Source organism: Notothenia rossii, assembly GCF_949606895.1.
Source record: "Notothenia rossii genome assembly, chromosome: 1".
NCBI classification, from domain to species: domain Eukaryota; kingdom Metazoa; phylum Chordata; class Actinopteri; order Perciformes; family Nototheniidae; genus Notothenia; species Notothenia rossii.
Window position 1 is genome coordinate 52,309,279 of NC_136912.1, and position 25,243 is coordinate 52,334,521.

Below are 25,243 nucleotides of genomic sequence, written 5' to 3' on the forward strand. Positions count from 1 at the left end.
AATCGTAAATAATCTACAAAATGGAGGAGACCGATCTGATCGGAGCAACTGTGACAAATAATCCAACTGAAACCAACACTTTACGCGCAGAAGAAACATTTATATTAAAGAAAAAATGATACATTTCTGACGCTTGTTTGTTTCATTGTAGAGACTGAAGATGTCGGCCAGGTATGCTGTTTTAATCCAGAATGACTCAGTCACTTGCTCTGACAGTGCGCGGTTACGAGTTTGTAGAAACTCTTCAATTTTTCCTTCAGTTCTACAAAGCGTGCCAGCACTCGGCCGTGTGAGAGCCAGCGCACCTCGGTGTGCAGGAAGAGGGTTTGGTGCGCTTCATCCTCGCACAAGTCTGCGAATAGACGCTTGTTGGTGGGGCGACCTTTGATGAAATTGACTATTTTAACAACAGTTGAGTGTGTTTTGCTGAGGTCTTCTGACAGTTTCTTGCTGGCCAGGGCCTGGCGATGTATCACACAGTGAAATATTGTGCAGTGTGGGGCCTTTTCTTTCAAGAGACTGTTAAATCCCTTGTTTTTCCCCATCATTGAGGCAGCTCCCTCTGTGCAACATGCAACTAAATTCTCATAGGAAAGATTGTGGGATGAGAGGTAAGAATCCACTGCATTAAAAATGTCCTCACCCCGGGTGGTAGTGGTAAGGTTGACTGACATAAGAATGTCCTGCTTCAAATCTTCCCCATCGATATATTGCACATAAACGATCAGCACAGCCTCGTCGGCTACAGTTGTGGTTTCATCAAGTTGTATGGCAAATGGCCCCTTTCCAAGCTTTTCGAGCAGCTGCAGCTCGCAGTTACTTGCCGTCTTTTCAATTCTGTCTTTCACCGTATTGTTTGACAGTGGTACAGTTTTTAGCTTCTCCGCCACCTGCGGGCCGCACAGTTTCTCAACCATCTTAATGCAAGCTGGCTTAATGAGCTGCTCGCCAATGTTGTGCGGTTTCTTTGCCTTTGCTATTAAAAGTGCAAATTCAAAAGAGGCCTAGGTGGCCTTCTGTGCATCGCTGCCAGCCCTAACAAACGCTGTTCTAATATCCATTGGCTTCTTTGCCTTTGCAAGGTATTGTTTCTTTATGAAAAAGTCCCGATCACGCCCGACTGTTTCTGGGTGCATGGTCTGTTGGTGTCTCTTCATTTTGCTGGGTTTCATGCTTTCGTTGGCTAGCTTCTCTCTGCATATCACAGACTCTGGGCGGGTTTTGTCCATTCTCTCCAAGAAACCAAAGTTAAGATAGCTCTCTAGGTAGGTCCTCATTTTCTTTTTGATTGCAGATGAGCTGTCATCTCCTTTACGTTTTTCAGACATTTTTAGACAAACATATTCACCTTATGAAGTCGGTCGCTGGCTAGCAAGCGCATCAAACTGTTATTATTATGAAAGCTGACACAGTAACGTCAATGTTGGCGCGAATCGGAGGAGTATCAGATGAATTTTTTGAATTTTTATTTTAATTAATCAATTAATTTCTATATTTTATTGTAATGTAGAGACGAGGCTTTTAGCGACAATCATGTATTGCGTTACAATATGTAAAAAAAATGATATGTAAAAAGAAAATTATATGTACATTTTTTAAAAAAAAAATTCAATTCTAAATATGATATTAGGCCTCAAATCATCTGAGGCCTGGCGCCCCCTCTGCGATCTTTGGCGACCCCCCAAGGGGGTCGCGACCCCCAGGTTGGGAACCTCTGCTCTAGACGAGAAAACTGAACAGCAGTGAAAGTGTAAACTGATCCTAGAGCTGATTAAAGTGCTCCACTGGACAGGGTTAGCTCTCTCACCAGTCTGCTGGCCACTCTGTTGATCATGATCCTCTCCGGCAGGTCCATGGTGTTTGCGATGGTCAGTACCACAAGGCGGGCGTGGCGCCGTGTCGGCCAGTCAAACAGATTGTACATGACGTTCTGCTTCCTGGTCCATAACAGGTCCAACTGTACCACACAGAGGGTTAAAGATGGTTAGCATGCCGTCACGTGATCACATCCATCTTCTGGTACCAACATTAGGGTCGAACAACTAGGCCTTAGGGTTAGGGTTAGTTCATATTATAGTAAAAAAAATTCAAAATGATGGGCAAAAAGGATACGATGAATGTCAAAGACTTTCTTTTTAAGTTTCAAAATATATAAAATGTTCTTGTAAAAATAAGTTATGTACAGGTCTATATTAAAATCAATTACTATTTTTCAAGTGTCCAAATATCATAATCAGCCTCTGAGGGAAATGTTTTTAAAGCATATATTTTGGTCCCAGCGTCACAGTTGGCAAACAGCTGTCTGAGGATTTTGTTTCATAGCTGCAAATAGTCCCTATATATCTATTTTTAAAAGTTTCTTCTGGTTCTAAAAGCGTATTAGTATGTTTGATTGCACACAACATTGTAACCTGCTTAACATCAGCATGTTAGTGAATAATCCTACATCATAATATTGTAATTACATATTTTCCTCAAACTATAATTCCTATAAGAATATTTTCTCTCTATCTTAGTGAAATCTTTATAGCTTTTTGACACTTCATTGTGCACTGAGAAATGGCAAGAAAGATGTGCAAGTCACGTTACTACATTCATGAAATGCTCAAATAAAAAAAAAACTGAAACTGTAAACCCGTTTTAAACCAATGGGTGAAATGTGTAAGATGACAACCTGTAATCACATTCTGTCAACATCTGTTAATGAACAAGTGTTTGCTGTAGACCTGGCACCAGAGCAAACAACAACATCAATGTCCATCTCGATTCCCCCGCTCTCAGCTTGGTACGTACTCAGGACCTCGTTGTTCATAAACACAGCTGTACACAAACTGAGTCTCCAGGAGAACGTATGCAGTTAGCAGTTGACAAGCCTTTGATGGCAGTAATAAAAAAAGAAGCGAGGATCTGACATGTTTGAAAAGTAAATGTTACATTTTAAGCAACATGTTCATGTATAACCACCCCAGGTAGTTGACAACAGCTACCATAGGAAAAACAAAAAATAGTGAATAAAGAAGGCTTATTTATATCAAAAATGCAAGAAAAAATAAAAACTGTGTCACGGCTCGACCTTGAGCTCACCTGAGCTCTGCATTCCTGACCTTATGGTATATGGAAAATATGGGGTGTAGCCCCGGTCTAGGATCAATGTTGACTTCTCACAAGAAATATAATAATAATGCATTAACTTACACCAAAGCACAAATGGCAATTTAACGATACAATTCAAATGTTTTAAACTGCACATTTAAAGTAAGATATTTTGGCTCCTACAACAACTAAGAAGTTTATTGTTGTTTAAAATGCCCGAGTGATTTCTCTTTCATTAAGTGAGTCATACAGTGCAGTCTTGGTGATAAAGGAACATGTCACTCAGGGACCATTAATGTTTTTTTACAACAATGGCGCAGAGGAAGTAGATATATCGGGCTTTGATACATGTTTATTAGGAGATGCATTTGTTGTTTGTTTCAATTTGAGACATTAAATGTCAGCTGATTTAATTTTATACTTGAAAAATAGTTATTTAAAAAGCTCATTAATATGAACTTACTTCGTCCACCAACAGCACGGTGCTCTCCTTCCTGGGTGCAGGGTTGCTGAATCTTTTCTCCAGCAGAGCTGCTGCATGGTCGGCAGTGGCCTTCTGACCTGTGAGTTTCTGCAGGACCAGACCACTCAGTCAGTGAACCCACTAGAGTGTGGACTTTGTTGAATTAAAGTTAAAAAAAACAAAGTAAAAACCCCCAACATTTTGGCAGGCTTAAAATTCCATCCCAACATTTTTATTGTTTATTCTACTGTTATATTATTTCAACAGCAGTTTCAAATTGACCTTTAGAAAATGTACGACATCAAATCATTTGTGCATGCCCCTTTGTTTTTGGTGTGGCGTTAACAGCTGTCACCTGCAGGATCTGGACATAGGCCTGATGAGGATCAGTCATCTTCATCCCGTTGATCTCGATGAAGTGGAAGGGAGCGATCTCGTCCATGTCGGTGGCGTGCTGCAGACAGCGCATCACCTCGTGAACGGTGGCTGTCTTACCTGTGCCTGGCACACCTGAGATATACATACACCTGAGACACAAAGAACAACAATCAGCACAATAAATCGTTTAAAATCTGCAATAAAAGATCAAATCTCAACATAAGTAAGCACAAATATTCGAATTGTACAATATAAAACAACAATATCTAAAAAGGTGTATAGATGTGTTAATGTGATCATTTAAAAAATAAATGTGAAATAACCAGCAAACAGTTTACAATCTTATTAATGTTAACAGTAACGGCACATTTTAACGTTGTACTAAAGAACTGGCACTGTTTATGAGGGATACACGAAAATATTTTTTCTTCAAACTAAAGTGACACTGATTTACAATTAAAATAATTATTGACTGATTTAAACTGAAGGAATGGACATACATTCAAATGTTTGGGTTATTCCATCTAGTTTTCTTATTTCATTTTGGCAGTTTCACTTTTTCAGGACTTCAGAAACAGCTTACCAGTTCACATGCAAACTGTCTCACAGGATAAGGCTGCATCTACACGGAGACGAAAACGAACCGAATTCGATATAAAAAAAAGTCTTCCGTCCACACGGAATCGGCTCAACCTACTTTGGGATGCGTTATCGTTATCCGCGTTTCCCTGTCGGCCTCGTGTGGACGAACCGTCTATACCAGCCTTTCCCAAACTCAGGGTCGCGACCCATTTTGGGTCGCGGACCCGTTTTGATTGGGTCGCCAGTTAAATGCATTGCTACACACAGACAGCGCCAGAGCAGATGGCTGCTTTGCAAATAATTTTTTTTAATAATTTTTTTATTTTATTTTGAAAATGAAATTATGCAATATAGCATTGTATATTGAATGATTACATTTTCTAAATACAAATAAACAAAAAATAAAATATTGTATTTGTATCAGCTCTGACGCGTCCCCCGCGAAAGTTTATTGTCTGTTGATTAATCCCGATCGTACATGATGGCAAAAAGACGATACAAAGAGGAGTTTTCAAACGTTGGCTTCACAAAAGCTGTTACAAAATGGTGAGGAGCGGCCTCAGTGTGTTTTATGTGGAGAGGTGCTCAGTAACGAAAGCTTGAAAATGAATAAATTGGACCTGCATCTCCAAACAAAACATCCTCTGCATCGGGACAAATCAAAGGATTTTTTCATCTGCAAAGAAGAGTCTTTCAAAAAGCAGTGTTTTGACGGCAGAAAAGTAAGTCACTCATTTTAATCATTTGTTTTTGGGTTTTTGTGAGTTTTTCAGGGTCTGTTGTGAAATTGTTTCGTTAATGCAAAGTTGGATGAAATGCAGACTGAGCCCCGGAGCGGACCGCCAGCTGCTCGCTCCCGCGCGTCCTCTACTCGCTCCCGCGAGTCCACTACATTCTGCAGCGGCACAGAGCGGTGTTTAAAAACAATAACCACAGGAAGATTAGAGGGAAAGTGACCGGCAGTATGAGAAGGAAAGCGAAAGAAAGTATCAGCCGCATGGACGTGACTGCTGCAGTGTGATGCACATAGGAAAACATATGGGGGTTATCTTTATTCAAGAGCGTGGTCTTTAAATTTGAGAGCATACTTTATTGATTTCACGTTCAGAATATGTATTTCTTTCCCTCAAACCCTGTCCTCACACTCAAATAGTGCCTGCTTGCGCTTAGATTTGCTCTGCTTCTGCTCAAACTGTACGCTTGCACTCAGATATATTGCTGCGTTTACAGGTTTCCTGTGTTCCAGTTTAAAACCTTCTCCTTGCACTCAGGCTGTTTCTGTGCGCTCGTGAAATGTCTGCTCTCAGATTTCTTCTGTGCGCGCTTGGGTCTTTTGTGCAACAACCCTGTCAAAATCCCTCCGTGGGGATTCCCCAGAGTATTGAGTATGTAGTCGCTTTGGATAAAAGTGTCTAACAAGTAACATGTAATGTAATGCGCTATAAATGCGGTTGCCAGGTCCACATTGGGTATACAGCATATGCCGGCTGGTATTAAAAATCACCCAACAACCCAGCAATGTTAACGATAATATCTTCTCTGTTATTTTCAGGCATTCAAAGGGAACAGAGGGGCACTGAGGGCATCCTATCAAGTCAGCCTCCACAAAAAAAAAGTTAATCAGTTGCCAAGTGTTGGAGTTTATTTTTCTCTCGGATTGTTTTAAAACAGCTCTGTTCATTTAAAAGTGTTTAAAAAATGTGTGTACCGTAATTTTTCGGACTATAATGCGCACCTGAATATAAACCGCAGCAGCTAAATTGAATGATGTGTACATATATAAGCCGCACTGGATTATAAGCCTCAGGTGTTTTAATGTTTAATTACCATATGTAAGGGTTCGTGCAGAGAGGGGATTGTCGGGAAAGAGATGGCTGTTTGAGGAAGCTCCCATTTATTAACATTTCAACAAACAAGTTGCATATTTGCATAACGTATTCAAGTGTCATCATTTAGTGCAATAGTAGCTACAGAACATGTACTGTGCTGTGTAAACTGTACTGTATCACATAGCGTTTCAGACACACAAACTTTTCAACTTTCAAACTTAAACGGTGCGCTCCCAGCGCACGTACCGGCAGTGATTTACAGCAGTGGTTTTCAACCAGTGGTACGGGGACAAACTGTCTCGCTCTCGTAATGTCTGTCTGTCTTGCTCTCGTTCTGTCTCTCGTACCACTCTCGGTTCCACTTTTACTTTTGCACGCTACCTGTCTCACTCTTTTCCGGCCTCCAGCTTTTCCTGCTGGAGCCCGCCGCTTAAAGATGGGGGGCGCGGACCGGCCATAGAGCCCATAGAGCAGACCTGGGCACTGTACGGCCCCCGGGCCACATACGGCCCTTTGGTTGACTCTGACCGGCCCGTGTAAGGTTAATTGGAAATTACAAAATAAACATATTTTCTAATTTTACCTCATGCATGGACTAAAGCTGCAATGCTTTTATTTTGAAGTTGTTTTTTATTCACGTACATAATGACGCAATACGTCAAATCAAGACGTGCGCGTTATTGGATAATTGTCACAAGACGACTTTAGCGCTCAAAAATGTCAGCTCATGCTAAAAAAAAGAAAGGTAGATGCCGAATGTAGGGTTTTCAACAAAAATTGGACTGCTAAGTATTTATTTACTGAAGTCGGAGGTAAAGCCGTGTGTTTAGTTTGCGGGGAGCAGATCGCCGTGTTCAAGGACTACAATTTGAGTCGGCATTACGAGACGAAACACGCGGAGAAATACAAAAACTTGACTGATGCTGAAAGGGCGCGCACATCGAACGCTTTGCTAGCTAAGCTGCAAAAGCAGCAAGGCTTTTTTACCAAGCTTCACACATCCAAGGATGCAGCAACCAAGACCAGCTTCGTGATATCCCACAAAATAGCTAAACACAGTAAGCCATTCTCAGAGGGGGAGTTTGTCAAAGAGTGCTTAGTGGACTCTGCAGCACTAATATGCCCTGAAAAAAAAGAAGCCTTTGAGCAAGTCCCGCTGTCCAGGCGAACCGTGACGAGAAGGATCGAGGACATTGCGGGGAATCTGGAGCTTCAGCTGCAACATGAAGTGGCAAGTTTTGACTTTATCTCCTTGGCTTTGGACGAGAGCTGTGATGTCCGCGACACAGCGCAGTTACTCGTATTTGTCCGTGGGATAACGCCGGACTTCAAGATTACGGAGGAGCTGGCAGCAATGCGGCCGATGAAAGGGACGACGACATGGAGCGATCTGTTCACGGAGGTAAATGCGTGCATGGACACGCTGGGACTGAAATGGGACAGACTGGCAGGTGTCACAACAGACGGTTGTCCAAATCTTACAGGTAAAAATGTTGGACTTTTGAAACGTATGCAAGATAAAGTGACTGAAATCGACGCAGATCAGAAATTGGTATTTTTGCATTGTATTATACACCAACATGTGTTGTGCAAGTCAGTGCTAAAAATTCACAATGTTATTGATGTTGTTACTAAAATAGTAAACTTCATCAGGGCACGGGCATTGAATCACAGACAGTTTGTTGCACTTTTGGAGGAGCATGAGACTGAGCATAGTGACATCGGCTACCACACAGCTGTCAGATGGCTCAGCCTGGGCAAAGTGCTAAAAAGAGTTTGGGACCTGAAAGCAGAGATTCAAGAGTTTTGTGAGAAGAAAGGCAAAGACATCCCAGAGCTCTCAGACGAGGACTGGATGGCAGATTTTGCATTTGCTGTTGATGTGACTGCACTGATGAATGAACTGAACACCAAACTGCAAGGCAAGGGCCTTTTTGTTCATGAAATGCACAGCCTGGTGAAGGCTTTCATGAGAAAGATGCAGTTTCTTTCAAGCCAACTGGAGAGCAACACTCTCACTCACATGCAAACCCTGAAAGAAGTCACACCATCAGCTGATCACCTCCGCAGGTACTCATCCATGTTAGGAGCATTGCATGGTGAGTTTTCAAGGTGATTTGAAGATCTCCGAACAATCGAGGATGAAATGCTCATGATTTCCTCTCCCTTTACCTGCAGTATGGATAATGCACCCAGTGATGTTCAGCTGGAACTCATTGACCTGCAGTCTGATGCAGTACTGGCAGAGCGCTTTAAGTCAGGATCTCTGCTGGATTTCTACTCTTCTCTCGAGGAGGAGAACTTTCCAAACATGAGGAGACATGCTCAGAAGATGTTGGTTCTCTTTGGCTCTACCTACATATGTGAACAAACATTTTCAAAGATGAAGTTTATGAAATCCAGGTATAGATCCTCTCTCACTGATGATCATCTGTCAGCTGTGCTTCGCATCTCCACCTCAGACATTCAACCTGACTTCGATGCACTCGTTAAAGCCCAGCAGAGACTAGATTTCTCTCACTGAACAAGAAAAAAGAACTTAAAAACACCAAATGAGGTAGTTAGACTACAAATGTAGGCATGTAAAGGAACCAACTAGCAGTGAACTTGGACACTTTCTTTGGAAGCCTTTTCTCAAAATCACAGTTCAGTGATGTTCAGTGACAGTTCAATATGATGTATCTTGCTGAATGTTTGGAGCACAAAGACAATGTTGTGATGTCTTAAGAATGCTAAGAACCTTTACACAACTTTCCAACAGTATATGAAACTCAAAATGTGTTTTGTAGTGAATGCGACTGAAAATTTTCACTAATATGAGTCAGAAATGGTGAAAAACGTTCACATTTTGTTTACCATTGTTTTGGGAAATTTGATTGAATAAATTACATTTTTTTTAAGGCAACCTCACTTTTTCATTGCTCAACTATAACATATACTCTTACCAGCTTGTCAAAACAATGCTATTTACTGCTTTTTATAAAGAAATACAATTAATATTATGCAGAATTGAGTTCAGCCTTTTGGCCCGGCCCTGCACAATATTTTTTGTTTCTCATGTGGCCCCATGGAAAAAATAATTGCCCACCCCTGCCATAGAGTTAAAGGTGGTGGACTGCAACCTGTAAAATCCATAGATTTAGGAGGTCCCCTAGTGGCCGTTAGCTGTAAAAATCCATAGATTAGCCGCACCGTTATTTAAGCCGCAGGGTCGAAAATTGGGGGGAAAGGCGCGGCTTATAGTCCGAAAATTACGGTACATAGTTTTTGATCTAGTGACAAACTTAATGTTGCACTTCTGATAATTTAAATTTGGTTTTACCTGTGATGTACTGTATACACTTGACTGCACTTCAGTTAGTGTTTTTGTCCCTTTCTGTTTACAACATGTTTGTTCTTTGTTCATTTAAAAGTTTAAAATGGTGTGTACATAGTTTTTGAGCTAGTGACAAACTTAATATTGCACTTTTGATAATTGTATAATTGAAATTTGTACTGTATATACTTGACTGCACGTACCATGTTTCGTCTTTCTGCTTTGATCCTTATTTTTTTCTGGGCAAGCTCAAAGGGAAGGTTGTTATGTTGAGAAACCTAATTGCTGCGATGCACTTTTATAATAAAATTTATATTTTCATCTACATTTTAAATTCATGGTGTGTTGCATTCTTTGTTTATATCTGTAGATATTATGGAAAATCAAGACATTTTTTGAGCTTGGGTCCCTTACAACATTTCTGTTTTGGGTCTCATGCTGAAAAAGTTTGGGAACCCCTGGTCTATACGATAGAGAACTGTAGCAGATACAACCCGTTTCGTGTCCGTGTGGACTAAGACTGTGCCCAAACGACTGTTGCTGTACGAAAACCGAACCGAAACAAAACTTGCAACAAAAACATATACTGTATATACCTTGGTGTGGGGAATGGATCTTATAGAAAGCTGCCATTTGAAGCAGAGCCCCTATTTTTCTATATAAGTGACAGATCTGGGGAATTGTCAATTGTGGGACCAAAGTCAGGATTGGGATCTGGATCTTACCCTCCTGTGCCATCAACAATTTTGCTCTCCACAAAGCTGTAGATGTCCTGAAACTCTTGCTCTCTGCAGGGAAGAGACTCTGGCACTGAGGACACATGCAGCCTGAAGAGACAGATTGATTCACATTAAACATAAAATAATAAAATAACATTAACAATAAAATACAAGTTATTCATGTTCAGTTAACTCTGCAGATCATCTGCCAGATGATTAACATTTAATCAAAAGAAAACTTGAGAATTTACTAAGAGGATTAAGTGGAAAAATAATTGGTAATTTGTTTGATTTACCATTTTCTCAGCAACTTTATAAAAGGTAAATTCATGGCATATGGGCTTACTGAGTATGCAGTTCTGTTTCATGGAAAATACTTTTTGCTTTGGCGAAAACAAAAAAATTGAAGACATAAACTTAGGCAATTTTGGGAATTTGCAATAATAATAATTTACAAACATTAAACTAACCAAGTAATAATATAATAAATCGACGAATGAAATAAATTCAAACATTGACAATGTCAAATGACATTGCATCACACCTCAGTCTAGCCTCCTCCAGAACATTAGCAGGCTGTTGGGCTGGTCTCAACCTGCAGGGGATGCTGGGAGTGGCGTGGTGAGGAGTCCGTGGTGTGCCGGGTGTTATCTGCTAACAAAGTTAAAAGAAACAAGGTGAGAAAATAAAAAAACTGTGAAAACATTCTGTCTTTTGGAGATGTTTCTAGGACTTGTACCTTCTTGTTTGGAGTTGTTCGCGGCGTTCTGGTAGAGGTGCGAGTTCTCTGCTTCGAGCGAGGAGTACGACAACCTGCCGCAGCATGTTTGCCCTTTTTAACCAGCACCTCATTATCGCTATACAGCCCTGCCTCCTTTTCCCCACCATCATCATCCTCACTGCTGCTCTGGAGTTCCTTTTTGGATGGAACAAACTCGTCCTCGTCCTCTCCGTCTGAGTTCAGGTCCTGCTGGTCGTCCAGAAGATTCCTGATCGAACAGACAGTGAAGCTTTAGTACTCAATCTTCCAGGATAATACATTAATTGATTAATCAGGGCAATGAAAAAAACAAAAGGATGACTTGCTCTCTGCACTCACAGCTGTTTTCTGATTCGAGAGGACACCAGCTGGGCCGACTTTCTCTTGGAGCTCCTCGGTGTGGCGGTGACCGGCAGCATCGGAGAGGTTTCATTATCCACTTCAGCACTGAACACATCAGAGTAAAATCTGTCATATTTTAATGGTTTGGTCAGACTTCCAATAAGCAGCTAACACAGGTTTCAGGTGTGTCTAGAAGGGTCAGTGGGATTGTTTCAGGTCTGGTACTATGGGCCCACCCTTAGACAATGGATGTCAAATGCGATTGATTAGTTGTCTAATTTGCACACAGCAGTGTTTCCCCTACAGATGTAGCACTGAGTTTCGGACTCCAGCTTACAGCTTCCTGCCTACTACCTGCCAAAGACCAGTATAGAGGAATGTTAAGCCCTCCCACTATTTTCCAAGAGGGCGTTGCCAGATTTTCTATTTCAGGTTTTAACCAGGAGATGGCGCTTCATTCACAAATACAGAAAGACAAGTTTCATGGACTTTCAGTTGTGTTTTGAAGAGCATTTGAACACATCAATATTTTAGATCAACTAAAGTATATCTAATCTTGTAATTCAATAATATATAGTCTTTATATATTAAATAATCATAATGTAAATGTTTACATTACACTTCTTTATGTGTTATGCTCATACTTTAACCTTTACAATCGTTTGCTTTAATATGCAGTCTATTTTTGTGTTTGCTTCCTCTTGCTCACTTTCGGACACATACTGTATGATTTATTATTATTATTAATATGAAGATATTATTAAGATAAGATGTTACTTTATTGATTGAACATTTTAGTTTAGAATGTGCTGTCCCACGGTAATTCCGACCATTATTTAAAACAATAGGTGCTTTCACACCGTCTACAGTTTGATTTGTATACAGTTTTCGAATTACCCATTTGCTTTCGGGGAGCCCTATTTTTCAGAGCACATCCTGCTACTAAATATGTCACACCCACGCTCTGTTGACTGGCGCAGCAGCGCGGATGCGATCAATTGCTATAAAAACACTCTTCTACTAATACAGACGGTGTCACTATGCCGTTGGATGTGGCCGTTGTTGAAGCCTCTTCAGGCTCCGCATCGGCAGGCCTCTCCCTCGGTGTGGAGCTGTCAAGCTCGACCCTAACGCCGCTTACAGCCGGCCAACTAAAAGTTGTTTTCCGTTCACGTTGTCATTTTTAGACTCCTTCGCTTCTTTGCTTGTGAATCCAAATGCTGTGACGCTTGGCTGTTTTCGTTTTGCCATATTTTTTATTACAAAGCCAGAATTAAAAAAATATCAATATGAACATTTCAAATACCGCGCCGGCATCACCGCCATAACCATAGCAACGTAAGTAAGAATGCAGCGCCGCCACGTACAGATGGCAACACCCAGACATATTCACAAATATAAAACAAATATTCAGAAACTGTAATGAACAATAACTATTTATTTCAAGAACAGTTATTTACAGAAACTCAACATTTCTAATCTGTGTGACAAAAATATGCACGATTGTTTTGGGCTCCCCCTATTTATCTCAAAGTCAGCCATCAAGGGAGCTCCCTCCCTCTTCGGGGGAGCCAAGCTCCCTCTAGCTCCCCCCCATTTCGAACAGTGTCTGTGGCTGAATGGCCAGCGATTAGGTGCGGCGCATTTATCATAGGTGATCAGAGCTAACTGCCTACCGTCAGATTTCATTTAAAAAACAGATCTGATTTTAAGACTATTTCTGCGCTCATAAAGAATGATAAGAATAAGAATAATGCGTATTGAACTGGTTTCATTAATTAGTGAGTTTATTTAACACTAGAACCGCCAATCGGGTCAATTTGTGTGATGTGTGTTGTGTGCAATGTAACTTTTTTTCAATAAAATATTAAAGTCTCTCAGTCCGTGACTTTTCCTGAAAGTGTGTTATGTAGCACCCTATGTTAAAAATTGCATTCTAATAGCGGGATTTGACGGGTTTAGGTAGGCCTATACAAAAACCTCTGGCGGTTCTAGTGTTAAGGTAATTAGGTACAGTAGAAGCCCTTTTGTATCAGTAAAGAATTTAGCAGTTGAACATAAAAGTCAACTAACTGAGGGTCACTTGCAATTACAGTGTTGTGTCTAACTGTAAGCTTGTCACTCAGAGTAACCTACCGTTAATTTAGCTGCTGGAGAAGAAAGATCAAGGGGGGAGGGGGGAGAGAGCTGTGGTTGATGGGCCATTAGTTGTGTAAATACACAGCTGAGAGCTGCCGTTTCATTCAGACTGTTTAAAAAACTGTAACAACGGACTATTTTTCTTAGCGGATGCATGTCAATTTAAATCAATACAGACAACTATTTTTTAAATCAATACATACATCTATTTTTTAAATCAATAAAAACATTTTCTAAATCCATAAAAGCATTTCAGTTAATATTGGGAGTCATGTCGTTACTTTTTTGAGAATGTGGCCGTGTAATAAGCGGGATAATTTGCAGCGACTTGTTCCTTATGGGGAAAATAACACCCGTCATGTGTGTGTAGAGGTGTGTGTGGTTAAAACACTTTCATGAAGTGAAGGAATTTCCTTCTATAAAACAGCTGTGGGCAGCAGTGAGTGTCATGGACATGAATTCATAGATCAAGGCAGACTGGTGCACACACTCTCCTGTCCTGCCAGGCGACACGCCCGTTCTAAGCGTGTCCAACACTCCTCACATCCCAAGCATCCCCGAAAAGTGTATTATGTTGTTACATCTCAGATGTTATGTTTCAGTTGTGCTCTGTCTATATTCAGTGATGCAAACTTGTCACCTTTCGGCGAAATTCGCCGTTTTGAATCCAAAATAAGTCGTTTGTGTGATTCATGTAGATCTGCAATACAAATATGTTTGGGGTATGGGGGGGGCTGGGACCCGGAGTAATCTGCGGCCGTGAGCTGTTATGTGCCATCATGACACGCATGGTGTTCTTTTTTTATATATTATAATGAAGTACGAGCTGTGTGCTCGAGTCTTCCTCCCTGTCGGCTCTGCTCATGGATGTATAATAAGGCTCTGCTGCTCCGAGATTATGGTCTAGCTTCAGCAGCTACATTACCTATGGGTGCGTTCGTTAATATTAACTGTGCGTCCGGAGTCACTGTGGAACAGACTGGACCGCTGGTGAACAGCTGTTAGAACGGGCCGTTCAGGTGTTTAGAGCAGAGCTCCCTGTCGGAGCGTCAGAGCGTGATGTGAACTGAAAAGTTTTTCTGTGGCAATATTATTTAAGGAATCGTTGAGCTAGCTAGCTTGCATACATTGTCACTATCTGCTAACGTTAGCTTTAGCCTTCTATTTCTAATAGTTTTTTTCATAGGCTATAAACAGAGGTGGTATAAGTATATATATATATATATTGTACTTGAATAAAAATAGAAGTACTCAGATCTTGTACTTGAGTAAAAGTAGAAGCACACAGATCTTGTACTAGAGTAAAAGTACTCAAATCTTGTACTTGAGTAAAAGTAGAAGCACTCAGGTCTTGTACTTGAGTAAAAGTAGAAGCACACAGATCTTGTACTAGAGTAAAAGTAGAAGTACTCAGGTCTTGTACTTGAATAAAAGTAGAAGTACTCAGATCTTGTACTTGAGTAAAAGTAATAGTCCCAGAGTGTAGGAATACTCTGTTACAGTAAAAGTCGTGCATTCAAGATGTTCCTCAAGTAAAGTAGAAAAGTATTATCATCAAAATATAGTGAAAGTAGCGACAGTAAAAGTAGTCATTGTGCAGATTGGTCAATTTCAGAATAATAGATATGATATGTTTTATAATGATTGATCATGAAAGTGTTCTCAAAGCTGGTAAAGGTGCAGCTAGTTTGAATGACTTTGTATACTGCAGGGTAGCTTGTGGATTTACTCCAGGTGGAACTAAAGTCTGATTTAACACTTGATTATATTTCACTTAATTAATCCAGATCTGTGAAGTAACTAAAGGTATTAAATACATGTAGTGGAGTCAAAGTACACCATGTACCTCTGAACTGAAGTGGAGTAGAAGAACAAAGTAGCAAAACATTGAAATACTTAAATAAAGTACAAGTATCTCAAAATTGTGCCCAAGTATAGTACTTGTTGAGTTTATGAACTTAGATACTTTACACCATGTGGGGGGGGGGAGAGAGAGCTGTGGTGTATGGGCCATTTGTTGTGTAAATACACAGCTGGGAGCTGCCGTTTCATTCAGACTGTTTAAAAAACTGTAACAACGGACTATTTTTCTTAGCGGATGCATGTCAATTTAAATCAATACATACAACTATTTTTTAAATCAATAAAAACATTTTCTAAATCCATAAAAGTATTTCAATTAATATTGGGAGTCATGTCGTTACTTTGTTGAGAATGTGGCCATGTAATAAGCGGAATAATTTGCAGCGACTTGTTCCTTATGGGGAAAATAACACCCTTCATCCAGATGAGGATCCCTCCGTTACACTTTGGGATCCTGATCGACCGACGAAGCTCCATTAAAATATACATATTTTTGGTGAATTACTGAGTTTAGGCACGTTAATAACGTTTTAATGAAGTTGAATACAGTATATTCATAAGTGTCAGTGATTTCATGTCAATTTGGCGAACATAAACATAAATGATCGTGGTGAAGATGATGATTAAGTGTGGAACCCCACTGCACCCCCTGGTGGATCAATGATCCATTGCAGCTGGCTTCATTATAATTACATTTATCTATCACGGGGGCGGTCTCAAGTCAAGCTGGAGGTGTTCCCTTGAGCGAGGGCAGATCACGTACCAATCACGGCCCTCGCGTTTTAAACTGTCTGAAATGAATCGCTACATCTGTATATACAAATAGCGGCGGCGCTGCTTTGTGTTATTGTATGTTCAAAAAGGTGTATTTAGCTAAATCTTGAGACATTGCCACTGTATGTACTAGGCAGGCCCGGACTGGCCATCGGGAGTATATATTTTTTAATGTATTATGAACGCAACGCTGCGCAAATGTGGGTTTGCCTCACACAGGGGGACTGTCTGTCTGAATCTACATGATGTGGGCTGCCGACATGGCCACTGTCACACCGATCATACATCAAAGCCCTCGACTGGTCTCTGTGTGTCATTCAAGCTCGAGGGTGTGTGCATGTGTGGAGAGAGAGAGAGAACCGGTTACTTGTATTGTTGTTAGCATCTGGTTAGCTAGCTGCTCTAAAAGATATAAGGAGCTGTTTCAACAACAAGTGGGGCGTTCACACCATGTTCTTTTCCCACAATAGTTCATGAGAACTCAGTTCATGAGAACTCTTTTAGTTCTGATGAACTAAAGCAGATCGCGTTCACACCGCAATGAGTTCCTGGGGGATGTTTTGAAGTGGATTCTAGCAATTACTGGAGGCCAGTGAAGTGAGCGGAGGAGCGGAGTGGTGTGGGAACATTTTGGAAGGTTTTGGAAGGTTTAGCCTGCAGTCCCCCGGCCGGAAGTCCCCGGATTTGGGGACTGGCTTCCGGGGACTGGCTCCTACTGAAGCCTTCCGAGTAAATCACCAGAATGCCGACACCTCCTCATCTCCACCGCTCCCACGTTTTATTTTGTGTTGCCATAAGATAGTCTCTCTGCGTTTTTGCACTGTGCAATTGCTAATAATGCTTATGCAAGGATAATAAAATGGCGGCTTTACAAAACTTTTTGGGAGTTATACGGGGCATGGTTTGTAATCCGCCCAGCCAATCAGAAATAGGATCCTTCTTCTCCCACGAAAGCCCCTGCTCTCTAGCAGGGACGGTAAAGGGGGTAAAAAGGTTCTCATGAACTCATTTTTGTTCCTGATTTGTTTGGTGTGAACGCAACATTTCGGAACTATATCGGAACTAAAGTGGGAAAAGTACTGCGGTGTGAACGCGCCTAATGTGGAGGGAGAGTTCTCTGCTGTCAGACTGAGAGAGCTAACTACAGATCAGGGGCCTCATGTATAACGCCGTGCGTAGGATTGACGTGGGAAGGTTGCTTACGTAGTAGAAATCAGAAAAATAGGTCCATACATTTCCCGCCACTTTCCGATTCACCAAACATTGCGTACCGGCGAGGAAAGTGCGTATGGCACTTCCTACGCCGGTTTCCCTTTATAAATCACAACCGACTCGAAATGCGGTGCAGCTTTTGCGGGTTTCAAGTAACGCCCATGTTTGCCTATAAATAGTCAAAGAAACGCCCTTTCATTCATTCATTTTGACTGACTGCATGGAGAAGATCGCAGGACATGACGACAGAACAGCTAAAAAAAACATCTCACATTGTGTGAGATTTTGGTTATTTTGGGGAGGTCGAGATAAATCATATTGTTTGGTGGATGCAGCTTGAACCAGTGTAGCAGCATGGAGGTCGGATCGTCACCAAAATAAATAAATAAGTGGTCCGAAAAAGGTTAATGACAAAAAAAATACACATAGCCTTCCTCAGGCAGTGTGTTTGTACCGGGGACAGGAGACACCCCGTTGACGAGAAACTGTAAGAAATGATCGGGGGATCCCTCCGGAGTGGAGTCACGACGGCTGGATCTGAATTATGTTTTTGTATTTGGCGGTTTATGTCCCAGCTGTCGACCAGCTGTGCGCAGCGTCTCCACTGCAGCATGTGCATCTCAACCACCCCCCCGCAGCAACTCTATATCCACCCGTTAAAGGAAATACAACTAATGTGCTGTGTTATATTAGCTGTACAATTGACCACATATGGTGCTCTTAGTTTCCATACCTCGTGTTTTACGAGCGACTTATCAAGTCTTGGCAAACGGCATAAAACACGATTAAACATGTATTAAACATATATAATAAATTACAGGCCTGTCTCTCTCCTCCCGTTACTGTTTAAAACACTTGAACGCGCTTACTTAAAACAACTCTCCTGTTATCTCCATCAGAACAACCTTCTGGATCCGCACCAGTCTGGTTTCAAGGCAGGTCACTCCACAGAAACTGCTTGCTGTCTCTGAGGAATTGCACACTGCCAAAGCAGCATCCCTCTCCTCTGTCATCATCCTTTTGGACCTGTCTGCTGCATTAGACACGGTGAACCATCAGATCCTCCTTCGCACTCTCCAAGAACTTGGAGTTTCAGGCTCTGCACTTTTCCCTCCTCACCTCATATCTCAAAGGTCCGAGTCCGACCCTTGTCAATTAACTACAGGGGTCCCTCAGGGCTCTGTTCTTGATCCCCTCCTCTTCTCCTTGTCCACAAGCTCGCTCGGATCAGTCATTAGCCCGCATGGTTTTTCATACCACTGCTATGCTGACGACACCCAATTAATTCTGTCCTTTCACCGCTCAGAGACCCAAGTCGTCACACGCATTTCTGTCTAGCTGACATTACATTACATTGCATTTAGCTGACGCTTTTATCCAAAGCGACTTACAATAAGTGCATTCGACCAGGAAGATACAACCTTTAAGAAAACAGAATCATATAAGTACATCAGGTTTCATAGAGCCAAACATTTCAAGTGCTACTCAACTGGCATTTAGAAAGCCAGCCCTTTATTAGTATATAAGTGCTTTGTTAGTAATTCTATCGCTCGAAGTGGAGTCTAAAGAGATGAGTTTTCAGTTTGCGTCGGAAGATGTGTAAGCTATCTGCTGTCCTGATTTCAATGGGGAGCTCATTCCACCATTTTGGAGCCAGGATAGCAAACCCACGTGTTTTTGCTGACGGGAACTTGGGTCCCCCTCGCAGTGCGGGTGCAGCGAGCTGTTTGGCTGATGCAGAGCGGAGTGCACGTGCTGGGGTGTACGGTTTAACCATGTCCTGGATGTAGGAAGGGCCAGATCCATTCGCAGCATGGTACGCAAGTACCAGTGTCTTGAAGTGGATTCTAGCCGTTACTGGAAGCCAGTGAAGGGAGCGGAGGAGCGGTGTGGTGTGGGAGAATTTGGGAAGGTTGAAGACCAGACGAGCCGCTGCATTCTGGATGAGCTGCAGAGGTCGGATGGCACATGCAGGTAGACCAGCCAGGAGGGAGTTGCAGTAGTCTAGGCGTGAGATGACGAGAGCCTGGACCAGAATCTGCGCTGATGTCTGGGTCAGCTGGGGACGTATCCTCCTGATGTTGTAAAGTGTGTATCTGCAGCAGCGGGTTGTAGCAGCGATGTTTGCAGTGAAGGACAGTTTGTTATCTAGGACCACACCCAGATTCCTTGCAGTCTGAGTCGGGGAAACAACAGAGGTGCCGATGTTGATTGTTAGGTCAAGAGTGGGACAATCTTTTCCCGGAAGGAAGAGCAGTTCAGTCTTGTCAAGGTTGAGCTTGAGGTGATGAGCAGACATCCACCGAGAGATGTCTGCTAGGCAAGCAGAGATGCGTGCGACGACCTGGGTCTCTGAGCGGGGAAAGGACAGAATTAGTTGGGTGTCGTCAGCGTAGCAGTGGTATGAAAAACCATGCGGGCTAATGACAGACCCGAGCGAGTTTGTGTACAGGGAGAAGAGGAGGGGACCAAGAACCGAGCCCTGAGGGACCCCTGTAGTTAATTGACAAGGGTCGGACTCGGACCCTCTCCAAGTAACCCTGTAGGTGCGGTCGTTGAGGTATGAGGTGAGGAGGGAAAGTGCAGTGCCTGAAACTCCAAGTTCTTGGACAGTGCGAAGGAGGATCCGATGGTTCACCGTGTCGAATGCAGCAGACAGGTCCAGAAGGATGATGACAGAGGAGAGGGAGGCTGCTTTAGCAGTGTGCAGTTTGTCAGAGACAGCAAGGAGAGCAGTTTCTGTTGAGTGACCTGCCTTGAAACCAGACTGGTGCGGATCCAGAAGGTTGTTCTGATGGAGATAAGAGGAGAGTTGTTTAAAGACAGCGTTCAAGTGTTTTAGACAGGAACGGGAGGAGAGAGACGGGCCTGTAGTTAATAACATCAGACGGGTTGAGAGTGGGTTTCTTAAGGAGAGGGTTTACTCTTGCCTCCTTGAGACTGTTTGGAAAGTGACCAGAAGTTAGAGAAGTGTTGATGAAATGGGTGAGAAATGGTAGAATATCAGGAGCGATAGTCTGAAGGAGGTTTGAGGGGATAGGGTCCAGAGAACAGGTGGTAGGACGGGCAGAGGTAACGAGGGTAAGAACCTCACTTGGAGAGAGAGGGGAGAAGGAGGTCAGTGTGTGGGTGAAGGGAGGGTCTGGTGACCCAGAGGTGAAGGAGGTCAGTGTGTGGGTGAAGGGAGGGTCTGGTGACCCAGCGGTGAGTAAAGGTGAGTCAGAAAAAGAAGAGCGAATATCATCAACCTTTTTTTCAAAATGGTTAACAAAGTCGCTTGACAGAAGGGAGGAGGGGGGAGGTGCTTTGGGGGGGTCCAAGAGGGTGGAGAAGATAGAAAATAGTTTTTTGGGATTGGAATAGGAAGATTGGATCTTATCTTGAAAGAAAGTGCTTTTTGCCTGAGAGATGGAAGCAGAGAAAGAGGAGAGGAGAGCCTGATAGGTTAGGAGGTCGTCATGGTGTTTGGATTTCCACCATTTCCGCTCTGCTGCCCGAAGGATGGTTCTATTAGCACGCAGTGCATCATTTAGCCAGGGAGCAGGAGGGGACTGAAGAGCCGGCCGCGATGTGAGAGGACAGAGAAAGTCCAGAGAGGATGAGAGAGTCGAGAGGAGAGTTTTTGCAGCAGTGTTTGGAGGCAAGAGTTGGAACGAGTCAGAGGAAGGGAGGGCTGAGAGCACCGATGAGGCAAAGGTAGAGGGGGAGAGGGAACGGAGGTTACGGCGGACAGGAGCAGAGTTAGAAGAGATTAGGTTGTTATGTTTGGAAAGGGGTAGAGAGAATGAAATGAAGAAGTGATCGGATGTGTGGAGCGGGTTTACAGAGAGGTTAGAAGTAGAGCAGTTCCTTGAGAATATGAGATCAAGGACATTGCCAGCTTTATGAGTTGGTGGGGATGGAGACAGTGAGAAAGCAAAGGTGGTTAACAGAGATGTTAGTTCAGATATCTTCCCTGTCTGGAGGTTGAAATCTCCGAGAAGTACAGCGGGAGGGCCAGTTTCAGGGATGTGTGAGAGGAGATTATCTAACTCCTCCAAGAAGTCCCCCAAGGCGCCTGGTGGACGGTAGAGAACAACAATGGTTAATTGTATAGGATGGGTTACTGTGACGGCATGGAATTCAAAGGTGGAAGGAGTGAAATTAGGTAGCTTGAAGAGGGAAAAGCTCCATTTGGGAGAGAGCAGGAGACCAGTGCCACCTCCTCTGCCAGAGGGTCTGGGTGTATGGGAGAAGGAATATGCTGTGGAGAGAGCTGCTGGGGTGGATGTGTTGGATGGAGTGATCCAGGTCACATCTCTCAGTGCATGTCTGCTCATCACCTCAATCTCAACCTTGACAAGACTGAACTGCTTTTCCTTCCGGGAAAAGATTGTCCCACTCTTGACCTAACAATAAACATCGGCACCTCTGTTGTTTTCTCGACTCAGACTGCAAGGAATCTGGGTGTGATCCTATATAACAAACTGTCCTTCACTGCAAACATCGCTGCTACAATCCGCTGCTGATACACACTTTAAAGTGTGGAGGAGGATACGTCCCTCTGTCCCAGAAAGCAACGTAGGTTCTGTTCCAGGCTCTCGTCATCTCACGCCTAGACTACTGCAACTCCCTCCAGGCTGGTCTACCTGCGTGTGCATCCGACCTCTGCAGCTCATCCAGAATGCAGCGGCTCGTCTGGTCTTCAACCTTCCAAAAATGTCCCACACCACTCCGCTCCTCCGCTCACTTCAGCTTCCAGTAATTGGTAGAATCCACTTCAAAACAATGGTACTTGCATACCATGCTGCGAATGGATCTGGCCCTTCCTACATCCAGGACATGGTTAAACCGTACACTCCAGCGCGTGCACTTCGCTCTGCATCGGCCAAACAGCTCGCTGCACCCGCACTGCGAGGGGGACCCAAGTTCCCATCAGCAAAAACCCGTGGGTTTGCTATCCTAGCTCCAAAATGGTGGAATGAGCTCCCCATTGAAATCAGGACAGCAGATAGCTAGCACATCTTCCGGCGCAGACTGAAAACTCATCTCTTTCGACTCCACTTCGAGCGATAGAATTACTAACAAATAACTGCTAACAGAGCACTTATATACTAATAAATGACTGGCGTATCTATACCCAGTTGAGTAGCACTTGACATGTTTGGCTCTATGAAACCTTATGTACTTATATGATTCTGTTTTCTTCAAGATTGTATCTTCCTGGTCGAATTTACTTATTGTAAGTCGCTTTGGATAAAAGTGTCAGCTAAATGTAATGTAATGTTAACACATATTTCCATTTGAGGGGGGAGTGATTAGTCAAATATGTATGAATAAAAAGAAACAAATAGGTGAAAAAAGGTAAGATACACTTTTAAAACTTGTTGAGACCTAAAACTAGTCTTTGCTGTTGCCTCAAAGAGGAGAGGGGGAGAGGAGGGAGAGGGGGGAGACAGGAGAGGCTGGTTCAGGAGCTCAGACAATAAATAAACAACTTTCTTTTTTTCATATTGGAAATGGTATGTTATTGGTTATGGCCATGTTCTTATGGACCCCCCTATAGGATTTGAGGTCCAACCCCAAAATATGTTCACATGGATAGGTTCCCAAACTTTTGCAATTTTTTAAAAATAGTAACCCATGTCTACATGTTTATTATTGGGTATATTTAAACTATAGGGCTATCACTACGTGCAGCAACGCTGTAAATATTCACAAATAAATCCAGCAAAATGGCACAGAAAAAAACTGGTAGTGGCCTGCCTGGGTGTATAATTCCCGGCCTGACTTATTGTCCCAGTCCGGCCCTGGTACTAGGCCTCAAGAGCCTTTCTTGTGCTGGCAGACACATAGAAACATATTGGCGCTCACATTTAGCTGGGCCCGCGTGCCTAATGCTGCGTTCACACCGGCCGTGATGCGATGTTTGGGGGCGGCGCAATTACATGTAAAGTCAATGCAGAGACACGGACAAACGCGAATTCACTCCAGCGGCAAGCATGAAGCGGTGGACGCGAATTCCGCGGCGAGATTGAGGCGATTGAAGGGGGCCGCGACAAACGCTCAAGTTACATTTTTTCAACTCGAGCGTCATATTCGTGTGACGCGATCTCGCGGTAGCCAATCAGCGGTGAGGATCTCAGCCTGCCGTCACTGACGGTCAACCAGAAAACATCAGCTGTTAGCTGTTCGCAGTTAGCACAAAGAGCTCACAGCTCCTTATATCTGTTCAGAAACTGGACAAAAGTTAAACAAGTACAAACGACAGACTGTCTGTCAGGGCGAATACAGTCGCTGGTTTATTTATGTCTGTAGGCCTTTGTTGTGAGTGAGGACGGAGTATATACAACGTTAGCTTAGCCTGGTCGACCCGATATTCATTCAGAAAACAAGCATTTTAAAAAGGTTTTTGGCCTGCCGTCTTGTCTGGAGACTTGTCAAGCATTAATTCATGGTTTTTACTAAACGGTATCAGTATGTTGTTACTTCGGAATAATTTCGAAAAGTGTATTACAATTGAATCAAGGTAAAGTATGTTCATTTTGTTGTAGTTGTAGCTCCCGAGCCAGCGCATCTTGTTTGAATGACATTATTCTTCTTCTTCTGATTTACACATTTTCGGGGTTATCATGTAGTATGCCTTTGAACTGTAGTTCCAAATATAGCCTTCAAACCGGATGTAAATCACACCAAGTGGACTTGGTTCTTTAAATGCATTTGATTATTATAATTGATTCATTTAAAAAAATATATATATATTATCATTATTTATTTTATTTTCAATTAACTTTTTTTTCTGGTCTTGTCACCTGGTGTGTCTTTGTTTTTTGCTACCTGGTTGGTTTGGTTCACGAAGGCACCGTGAGAACCAATTCCATAACGCACTACCTGTTTTAATGCATGTAAAAGGTATTTTGATGTGTTTGTTGCACTTTGTCCTGGTCCACACGCTTATTGCTCGTCTGGTTAGTTTCTAAAGGCTCGTCACGCTCTTTAAGTTTTTAATCGATTACTTATTGTCTGCGAGGCATCCTGCAGAGTTCTGTTTATTAAATCCTACCGTAAAGAATCTTCTATATCCTACGACCAGTGAACGCACCACCATGTGTGTTTGCATTACGATTAGGGCTGCAACGAACAACTAATTTGATAATCCATTAATCTATCGATTAATGAAACGATTTATCGATTATTCGGATTGTTAAGGTTTTAACTGTACTACTAGTATTATCGATACTGCTTATCGACCCGGTCCTTTAACGGTAGGCCTACTCTTAATGCTTATAAATAAGGTAAATTAACTAAACAAATTGTGAACAAAATTAAGATTGCTTTTTATTTATAAATTAAATAAATATTATTTCACATCAAAAGAAACAATGTTTTAACAAAATCGTATTAAATAACGAGAAACACTTGATATTAAAAAAGGTACACAAATTAACCATCAACTAGTTTAGTGGGAATGCTGATACAGCATTCCAACTATCTGTTATGCTCAGTGTTGGGACTAACGCGTTACAAAGTAATGCAACTACTTTTTGCGGTAACTAATAGCTTTACTAGTTACCTATTCCCATTAAGTAACGCCGTTATAGTTACTTTGATTGAAATGGGTGCGTTACATTATGTGATGGAACTGAACCGAATCTCCCTGCGGATGTAACTTACAGGCGAATACAGTCATGTCCTCTCACAGCACCATGGAAAAGTGAAAGTAACCAGAGAGGAGTGATGATTGGTTAACGCGGGGTAACATTTCAGGGTAAGCCAATCAGAGACAAAGTTGAC

The 25,243-nt window shown here is 42.4% G+C and overlaps 1 protein-coding gene across 3 annotated transcripts in view; it reads right to left on the minus strand.

Moving 5' to 3' along the window:
• The window catches only part of orc1 (origin recognition complex, subunit 1), a 78,025-nt gene that overhangs the window by 30,828 nt on the left and 21,954 nt on the right, over positions 1 to 25,243 (minus strand). For 2 of the 3 annotated variants that reach the window (XM_079672227.1, XM_079672225.1), the window contains exons 6-12: positions 11,480 to 11,587; positions 11,120 to 11,369; positions 10,925 to 11,034; positions 10,387 to 10,488; positions 3,912 to 4,083; positions 3,557 to 3,664; positions 1,808 to 1,957 (exon numbers count right to left, since the gene is read on the minus strand). In XM_079672227.1, the coding sequence (XP_079528353.1) occupies positions 1,808 to 1,957; positions 3,557 to 3,664; positions 3,912 to 4,083; positions 10,387 to 10,488; positions 10,925 to 11,034; positions 11,120 to 11,369; positions 11,480 to 11,587 (1,000 nt within the window). The remainder of the gene's footprint in view (positions 1 to 1,807; positions 1,958 to 3,556; positions 3,665 to 3,911; positions 4,084 to 10,386; positions 10,489 to 10,924; positions 11,035 to 11,119; positions 11,370 to 11,479; positions 11,588 to 25,243) is intronic. The other variant, XM_079672226.1, reaches the window with a different exon arrangement.